The sequence below is a fragment of the Chaetura pelagica genome, unplaced genomic scaffold (genome assembly GCF_000747805.2).
Source record: "Chaetura pelagica isolate M959 unplaced genomic scaffold, ChaPel_1.0 scaffold546, whole genome shotgun sequence".
NCBI classification, from domain to species: Eukaryota; Metazoa; Chordata; class Aves; order Apodiformes; family Apodidae; genus Chaetura; species Chaetura pelagica.
This window is the reverse complement of record NW_009953798.1, coordinates 549,772-559,379: the sequence shown is the minus strand read 5'-3', so window position 1 is coordinate 559,379 and position 9,608 is coordinate 549,772. Positions and strand designations below refer to the sequence as shown.

The following is a 9,608-nucleotide window of genomic DNA, read 5'->3' as shown; positions in this document are numbered from 1 at the left end:
CTAAAGGCGGGGGGAGCGGACGCGGCGCTGCAAGGGAAGCCGGGGATGAAGGGCTGGGGATGCTTTAAGTGTTTATTGACGACAAAAAAAAAACCCCACAAGTGGAGCACAAAGCTTTTGGTAGGCTTTTTATTCGAGACTGGACTACTCAGTGTAAGTTGCTGAATAAAAGCACGTTTTCACAGCTCAGAAGCCCTGCTTGCCCTCGTCCCTTGGGCAGGTAACTTACGTGGCTTGCACAACCCTCCATAAAACTAAACTAAACTGATATTTATCCATGCGAAAGCAGCACTGTCCAGTCAGTCCCGATACATTTATACAGCTGTGCTCTGTTACTTCACCGGCTATTTGTGCCTCTCCACAATAAGCAGCTGCAGTATTCGCTAGCGACTGACAATGGCAATTTCTCACTGCCTCCCAACTTTCACCTGTTGCACCTCAACCCTCCTCCAGACACAGCTGGGATAGCTCCTGCCAAGACACAGAACACACAGTCCTCACAGGCTACGAGGCTTCACTTCCCAGAACCTGCAAGCAGAGACTCAATATCCTGAATCGCTTTAGAAGTTTTTTCCAAAGCCTCCAAGACGTGCCCTTCACCTATTTCTTCTGGCCCACTCCCGCTTTCTGTTTTTCTAGCAGCAGCACCAGATGGATTCGTTTTTGTAGCCGACGTCCTCTCCAGAACATTGCTATTATCCAGTAAAACTTAGCGTTACTTTGTTAAGAAAAAACTACTAAACTCCTGCTCCTAATGCGAAAGTACCTCTTTGTATTTGCATTCATCATTCTGCATTACAGTCTCACATTTCATATTATGTCAATTACATAAAGCACTCTTAAAAAATAAGGGTATATTACACAAAGCGTCTAGATTTAACTTTAATTAAGACTTCAATTTATCCAAAAGTTACTTTAAAAAGGAAACTATCCGATGTCACATTGCAGTTAACAGCACGCACTTTTCATACTTTATAAAACGAAACAGTGGCTTAAAGACAATTACAGCTCAGGCAGCACAGAACACATTTTTAAGCTGGCTGAACATAATTCAACAATACCTAGGTAGCTGATAGAACGGAAAGGTGCTGTACTGCAACACACTCACAGGCAACTGCACCATCCCTCTTTCAAGAACAGATCAGCAGATGAGTGTCACCAAAACTAATTCAATACACATTAAACTGATTTCTTTTTTGGTTATTTAAAAATTGCTTCAGTTATGTACTCTGCCACTGTTTTTGTTGCTGGTGCTGTGATGCATAAGTTGGACGAGATAAAATGATAAAATTATAATTAAGAAGACAGAAAATGGCTTAAAAAATACAATTTTAAGAAGTGGGTAAGACTATAAAAGAATGTGAGAACAGGACAGAAAGCACTCAACACATATTTGAATATGCAGATGAACAACAGAACATAAGTGTAAAGTCTTTACAGCTTTAAAAAGGATACAGTTAAATCTCTGTATTTTTTTGAGCTCAGTATCAGCAGACCTGCCCAAGAAAATAAAGATTATTACATTAGTTAGGTTCTCAAATATATTTTCTACTTCATTTTAATTTTTAATAGTTTGCAGCAATACTGAAAATTAGATGAGCGAAATCCAAGTGAAAAAAAAGCTTTATTTTTGTCTTTCATGCCTGCTTTCAATGGCTGCTGTTTGTCAGTCATTTTAATTTCCAAAAATGCTTAGAGCTCTGCTCCAAGAACAGTCTCTTTGCTGTGTGTATAAATATTCTACAGTTTTTGTTTCATCAGCTATTGCATCTGCTATAATTTGACTAAAAAGTACAAGTGTAATCAATTTCAATTAACACATTTTTAACACATAAATATGTTTGTATATAGTGTCAGGAAGAGATACAATTGTCATTTAAACAGTTCAAAGTACTGTTTCGAACTGCCTGGTGTTCTGGTAAAAGATGCCTTTCTTAGTCTAGTATTGCCTTCTTCACCTTGGAAGATATCACCTCTAAAACATTAATCCTCCTTTGGGAAAGTCACGGTAATTCTGATTTTTAAGTAAGGCAGGCAGAAGCACACTGAAATAAGCTGCACCTAGAACTCGGCTTACCTAACAGTTTAAATAGTGCAAGAAAAGTATGAAACCATACAAAATACATTGACCTAAAATTCTCATTTTTGACCCTTGGGAAATGCAGTCTACAAAATTCAGAATGTATAGTTTGAGTTTCACGTTTTGACTTGAGTTTCTGACTCCTTTTGAGTTTTATTTTCGACATTATTTGTAGTCAATTATTTAGGATACAGAATAGTACCATTTCTCTTCAGTTACGGAGTGTGCAGAATATTCAGTAATCGCCTTCCTTTCATTCAAACTTCTGCACCATTCTATTGCTGTTCTGATGTACCTATAAAAGGCGCAAAAAGTCAGTTACTTATGTGAGATAAAAACTGTATTAATTCGAGGAAAAGACTGGAGGCATTAAGCAATACAGCTGGATCTGAAAGTACAACCACTGATTTAAAAATCTGGCTTTTACTTTAGGTCTTCTTGCCATTTTTTTGATTCCTACTTTTTTTCCTAGAATCTCCTTAATATTTAAAACTGTGCAGTTAAAAGAAAATTGTAACAGCTGTATGATTGGTAATGAACAGTGTACAAATGTTAATTTTTCTAAGTACAGTAAGCTTCTGATGATTGCCATAACAAGGTTGTAATGAGAGCAAGCAGATTACAAAAAAGTGATATGCAGGCAGAGGTCAACATCTGTAATAAAGCAAAAACTGGATACAGTGCTATCCAGTTCTATGTACCAGCTGTATATAGGACAAAGATTTTATTTTTTATTATCTACTGATGTAAGTTCCAGGTTGCAGCTCTAGTTATTTTTTAAACCAGACATTGCTGTAACACTTATAAAGGAACGACAGTATGCAGTGGTCCTGAGTCATACTGGTCCTAAATCTCTGCCAGATATAAGATAGAGCTTTTATCACTACGTGTTTCATTCCACACCTAGAATCACAGAATCATTAAGGTTGGAAGGGACCTCAAGGATCATCCAGTTCCAACCCTCCTGCCATGAGCAGGGAATGCTACCACTAGATCAGGTTGCACAAAACCTCGTCCAACCCGGTCATAAAAACCTCCAGGGATGGGGCATCAGCAACGTCCCCGGGCAACCCATTCCAGTTCCTCACCACCCTTACAATGAAGAATTTCTTCCTAATATCTAACCTAGATCTCCTCTCTCTCAGTTTAAAACCATTACCCCATTACCACCATCTCTGATGAAAAGCCCCTGCCCAGCTTTCCTGTAGCCCCTTTCAAGTACTGGAAGGTGCTATAAGGCCTCCCTGGAGCCTTCTCTTCTCTGGGCTGAACAGCACCAACTCTCTCAGTCTGTCTTCACAGCAGAGCTGCTCCAGCCCTTTGATCATCTTGGTGGCCCTTCTCTGGACCCTCTCCAACAGGTCTGTATCCTTCTTGTGCTGAGGGCATCACAGCACTCCAGGTGGGGTCTCAGCAGAGCAGAGCAGAGGGGCAGAATCAACTCCCTGGCCCTGCTGGCCACACTTCTTTTGATGCAGCCCAGGATGTGTTTGGCTCTCTGGGCTCCAGCACACCCTGGTGGCTCATGTCCAGCTTCTCATCCACTACCACCCCCAAGTCCTTTTCCTCAGGGCTGCTCTCCAGCCATTCTCCCCCCAGCCTGTATTTGTGCCTAGGGTTGCACTGACCCAAGTGCAGGACTTCGCACTTGGCCTTGTTGAACTTCATGGTGCTGGCACTGGCCCACCTCTCCAGCCTGTCAAGGTCCCTCTGGAAGGCATCCCTTCCCTCTGAGGTGTCAACCACACCACACAGCCTGCTAATGTCAGCAAACTTGCTGAGGATACACTCAATCCCTCTGTCCATGTCTCCAACAAAGAGGTTGAACTGGTCCCAATACTGACCCCTGAGGAACAGCACTCGTCACCTGCCTCCATTTGGACACTGAGCCATTGACCACAGGTGTCTCTGGGTGTGGCCATCCAGCCAATCTCTTATCCACCGAGTGGTCCATCTGTCAAATCTATGTCTTGTCAGTTTGGAGACCAGGACAGTTGACCAGGTCAGTTTGTCCCAGTTATGTGGGACAGTGTCAAACACCTTGCAGAAATCCAGGCAGATGACGTCAGTTGCTCTCCCCAGTATATTTTCAGTAAATATAATTTCTTCACATAAAAGGATTTGTACGTAATTCTTTTATAATTAAATTGTTTAAATTACTTATACCTCTCATAGATTCCAGGATGACTTAGTTGTATTAGCTGCTGTACACCATCAGGAGTAGTTAACTTACACCAACCTACACCTTCATTTACCTCAGAAAAAAAAAAAAAGTATTAATTTTTTGCTGCAGTTGGAAGAGAAAACAGGCAAGTATAATAATGCCAACTTAAGAATAAAGTATCTATAAACATTTCAGTTTAAACACAAGTTTGTGTTTTGCTCAGTGCAGAATTTGGTGTAGTCTGATGAGACAAATGGGGAGGGGCGGAGGAGGGGAAGCAGCACCTGGCACAGCCCCAACACTTGTTCTGTGCTACTCACGAATAAATTATTTCTAAAAGCGTTTAGAAATGTTCCAGATCTGTTCAATTTTCAGTTCCTCCCCCTTTTAATCACCACTGAATATACAGATTTGAGCTAGGTCCCATCAGAAGTTACACACACTGAGTATGGTATTTAATAGGGTTTGTAATAATATCCTCAGACATTTTAACATCTTTTTTATGTCTTGTAATAAGTAAAGACACAGAAGTCAAAAGTCTCAACAATGAACCTTGAATCCCAGACTCGTGTAGTTTCCTCAGTAATGTCAGTTTGCAAAAATTAACTTAATATTTTGACTTCTATATTCAGTAGATTTAAAAATGTATATCAAATCCCATATATGCAAGGTTACTTTTCTGATTAGTTTTTCACTTTCCATTCAATCAATTTTAGGTAATTTGAAATAAAACGCAAATGCTCCCTTCTCTGACAGTGTGAGTGACTTCTCAAAAGGATAGTTTCATCTGCCTCTTTAGACACTGGTTCTGCACCAGAATATGTTTCCTCCTTATTTCTGGTTGAAATACTGGAAATAAGTTTATGGTAGCCTTTGTGGAGAGTTCCTTTTTTCATTTAGATTATTATACAGGCTCAAGAGTAAGCCACAGCTGCAAACTGCTGAGAGTTACTAATCTTTCAAATGTTTGTATGTCATAGGCATCAAAACGTTTCATTTTCTTATTAGTTTCCTAGTAACACTTTTTCATTAAGAGTTTTAAGAATATTTATCCCTCTAACTAATGAGTTACCTGGATCTCACTGCAGGAAGAGTTGAAATCCCAGACCATATTCAAGGTTGTCCCATCCCAAAAAACAGCAAGGATTTTATGATCCGAGTACACAACGAGTCTCCCTTGGCTGGGAATAACCTTTTCATGCAGCACAACTGGCAACATTTCTCGTCCATCTGTCTCAGGTACCTAGAACCAAATAAATACACCAAAACTTAAGGAAAGGTTACTCACATCATTACAGCTGTTTGTATTTCTCTCAGATTTTCAGTTAATTTATTTTTTTCCAGACCACAATGAGTTCTCTTTGTCACGCAGTTGGTTTCTGCTTCACAAATTTATCTTTACATTCAATGTTCTCAATACATACCTTGTGATCTTTTTTAATAGTGTACACTGATCATTCTTCCCTCTAGATTACATCCTATTCCCCATAGCCCATATAATCACCCCTGTAACACTGAAATATTTATCAATCTTCAGTTACATACCATTTTCCAACAGCAGAGTTGGTAGTTATGAGTTAATGATAGTTTAGTCTTGTAACAGTACTGAAGTATTCTGAGGAGAAAAAACCCAAATAACGTATTAAGCATTTCATAATTACTGTGTCTTCTAAACAGTTGCAACCTTTGTTCTTTAAGTCTATGGATGTCCTCAATGCTAATATAAATTCCTTTAATTTTTATATGTAGTGTCAAAATAACTATTATGTGTATTCTTAACTAGTGTCCTTTCAAAGTCAGAGGAATTGATGAAACACCAAAAAAGTAAAGTTACTTGGTTGCCTGAATAATAATGGAGGATACAGAGTATGGATTTCCTGGCACATCAGGAGGTAGGCTGTTCACCGAATACATCTTTTCTTCCTTCTGCAGGGAAGAGCAGAAAGGAGATGAATTACAGGTTCTGTAGCATGAAAACGTTAAAGACTTTGCAAGATAGAAAAAATTTGACCTCCCAGAAAGCAACTAAAGTCACATTTAAATCCATCCCAGAAAACAGATAAATACCTCCATGAAAAATGAAAAAATGCAACTGTATCCTTCAAGCTTACTTCAGTGGGAAGAAACTTTCACCACTTCCATGCATTCAGTATGGACCAAAAAGTTCCCTTACCAGAGAGTAGAACATAATTCATTACAGAGTGACTACATTTGACTACAAGTTAAAGACTAGGTTTGAAGAGCACAAAGAAGGCCTTTTATTCTGCTTTAAAAATACCAAGCACCACATAAGCACTTGAGAGGATCTCTGCTCTGGGGAAACTTAAGAACAGGCAGACACAGAGGCAAAACCACTTCTCTAGCACTGAACAAGTAGTTAATGGCAAAGCCTAAAAAGAACCTGCATCTTCTATGTTCTGTCTCCATACAGTGAAAAACAAAACACTTCCAAATACATGAAGACTAAACTCTAATCAATATATTAAAGATGAGACTTCTCTTCTAAATTAGTCAGAAATGGTTATTGTGGAATCTTACAGCAATACATACTTGAGCTTACAAAATAAATGTTACAAGGAATAAGATTTTTCTTACTATATATATAATTTAGAAGAATGCATTCTGAAACAGAGGGAATACTGTTTTTTGAATGATTGCTTGATTCAGTCATTATAGGAATTACCAATGTAGGGATAATGTAGGATTCTGTGATTCTATGATGACTACAGACTGCATACCTCAATGTCTTAAAACTCAGAAAACTGCCAACTTGAAGGAATTTGGGACATATTTAAAAATAGGTTTATACCTTTTTTGATCCTTTTTGGATTGCATAATGCATGAAATAGTTCCCCAAAAATGCTCCCTCTGACTTGAAAAATGTGTCATCTCCAGGATAAATTTCTGTGATGTTTGTCTGACCATGGATAAATCTAAGAGAGATAACAAAATTTTATTATTTAAAATGCTGTGTAACCAAACAAGCAAAACTGGTTGGTTAACTTGATGAAAGCACTAAGCAGAAACACATTTTCAACAAAACTCTCACATGAAAAACTTTCTACTGTTTCACAACCAGCAGAGCTTTCTTCATCAGAGATTAGCAGTACCTGGCTTTGTTTGCATGTGTGCATGGGGGGTGGTGGCCAGGGTGTTTGTGTTTAAAGAAGCTAAGGAAAACTTTTCTGTGTTGAGGTAAACATCTTGGAAAAGCTGATTAAACCCCATCCCACCAGCCACAAACTGTATAATGACTCTGAAGAGAAAAATCCAGTTTTCTTAGTGGTCTATGTATGTACACAGAGAATGGTCAGACTGAACATTTCCTGAAAAACACAGAAGTCTTAATTTCAACTGCAGCTGTATGTTTTTCACTAAGATCAGTGTTCTTTTACTTGTAAGCCTATGATACCTTAGAGCCAAAGGCCCATTAAATGACCCAATCTGCAACTCTGTGGTTAGATGACTCGATTTTGGTAAGGAACTTGAAAGGCTAAGTATGTTCACTTACCATACTTCCAGAGAAATGAAGTACAGTACTGAAGAGCTGCTAAATATGTTAAGATGAGATGCAAATTTAGGAATTACACAGAGGAAAAGGAAGAATGCTGGGTGGAAAGATTAAAGCTTTGAAGACTGATTATACTTTTATCAAAGACTTTCAGATGTGGATAGAAATTGTAGCACTTTCAAAGTTCCTCTAACAGATTTTAAAGGGCAGTTTTTAAAAAAAAGTCTTCTTAAAAAACTGTATGGACAAGGTGATTTGCCATGAAAATCCAGTTGAGCTGCCTGCATCATGTGAATTATATAGGTCACCAAGACAGTCATTTCTAATGCATGAAATCTCCAACATCAAAAGAAGCAATGTAATTTTCAAAGAAACAAAGCACCATAATTACCAGTGAAGTCTCTGGGAGCTACAGTTAGTAAACCCTTAATAGATCAGGCATCAGTCCACTTCTTCAAAACACTTACCCTAGATTTCAGATTTTTTCCTTCAGACATACCCATTTCCAGACCTGAAAATAAGCTGTACTAGAAATTTTGAAGTCCAATGAACAAACAGCAGAAATGAACAGACTCTTACATGAAGACTGTGTACAACTCCTCAAAGAGTGAGAAAAAGTAGGACAGTTCATCTTACAGCTTCAATTCCCATACAAGTGAAGTCTTCCAAAGATGAAATGCATGATCTCCTTACATACCTATAAAAAACACCCTGGCACCATACAATTTTAATTAGCTGGGGGCATGAATACTTCTCAGTATCTTCATTCTCAAAGAAGTCACAGAAAGTCCACCTGTTAAAATATAATTAAAGCTTCAGTAAGTCCAAAAGCTGGGATTTTTTTGGGTGTGCTGGTAATCATTTCTGTACCCAGACCAGATGAACAGATATCTACTCAAAGGAAAAGAGGCCACATATTTTCAGTCTTCTGACTTCTTAGTTATCCACATCAGTTACCATATTTGTTTTATCAAACCTGCAAAGTTTTTTTTAAATCGTTTTTGGTGGTACTGACAGAGAACATACACCACTGGCCCACCTCAGAAGTATTATCTTTTAAAAATTAAAACACCCCAACAATCCAACCACAAACCTGTGGGATTTTTTTTCAGTATTTTTTTTTCATTTACATATTTACACAGCATGTCAGAAAATAAAACTTATTTCTCTCTTTACTAATGGCTACATATTTATTATAAGAGAATACAGAATGTTGGTTTCACAAATTTTCCTAAGAAACAGAATATGACAGGATTAAAAAAATTTTTTATAGCTACAATTAAGTTATTTTTTTTACTAGAGGTTGAAGTTCCAAATTCCAGAATTGTAAAATGTATGTTAAATTACCTGTGTAAATGTGGGGCTCTGCAGCTGAGTGGCAAAGCTGTAGGTAAATGAGAAACTGCTTTATGCTCTGAGTCTAGTAAAACATCAGGTTCTACAGAAGCTGCATGGCTGTTGTTCTCACATGTCTTCATTAGATCCTTAGCAGTATATAGGCTACAGCACATTAGTGCCAACGACAAAGGGTATTTCCATTCGTCTGGGTAGGAGGAAACAGACCAACGCTGGGTGACCCATGTGTATTCAGAAGAACAATTTGTGTAGAACAAAGGGCCTCCATCTCTGTCCTTTGGGTCCTTCGGTTTTGTTGGTTCTCTGTATTTAGCTTCAGCACAACCATGTTCATTCTTCTTATTCTCTATTCTGATTTCTTTTGATGACATTTCTGCAACAGGACTTCTACTTAATTTTCCATACTGATCTCCGGTTTGACAGCTGTTCTTTTGAGAGGAGCTTAAGGATCCTGCAGATGACTGGCTGACTTTGCATAAGAACTCCACTGTGAATTC

The 9,608-nt window shown here is 38.3% G+C and overlaps 1 protein-coding gene across 1 annotated transcript in view; it reads right to left on the bottom strand.

The window, feature by feature from the left end:
- Nucleotides 1–9,608, bottom strand: part of LOC104391822 (chromosome unknown open reading frame, human C5orf34) — a 15,717-nt gene that overhangs the window by 979 nt on the left and 5,130 nt on the right. The window contains exons 5-13 of the mRNA XM_010001164.1: nucleotides 9,265–9,598; nucleotides 8,453–8,548; nucleotides 7,054–7,177; nucleotides 6,079–6,170; nucleotides 5,790–5,859; nucleotides 5,317–5,487; nucleotides 4,247–4,335; nucleotides 2,283–2,375; nucleotides 1,439–1,496 (exon numbers count right to left, since the gene is read on the bottom strand). Coding sequence (XP_009999466.1) covers nucleotides 1,439–1,496; nucleotides 2,283–2,375; nucleotides 4,247–4,335; nucleotides 5,317–5,487; nucleotides 5,790–5,859; nucleotides 6,079–6,170; nucleotides 7,054–7,177; nucleotides 8,453–8,548; nucleotides 9,265–9,598 — 1,127 coding nt within the window. The remainder of the gene's footprint in view (nucleotides 1–1,438; nucleotides 1,497–2,282; nucleotides 2,376–4,246; nucleotides 4,336–5,316; nucleotides 5,488–5,789; nucleotides 5,860–6,078; nucleotides 6,171–7,053; nucleotides 7,178–8,452; nucleotides 8,549–9,264; nucleotides 9,599–9,608) is intronic.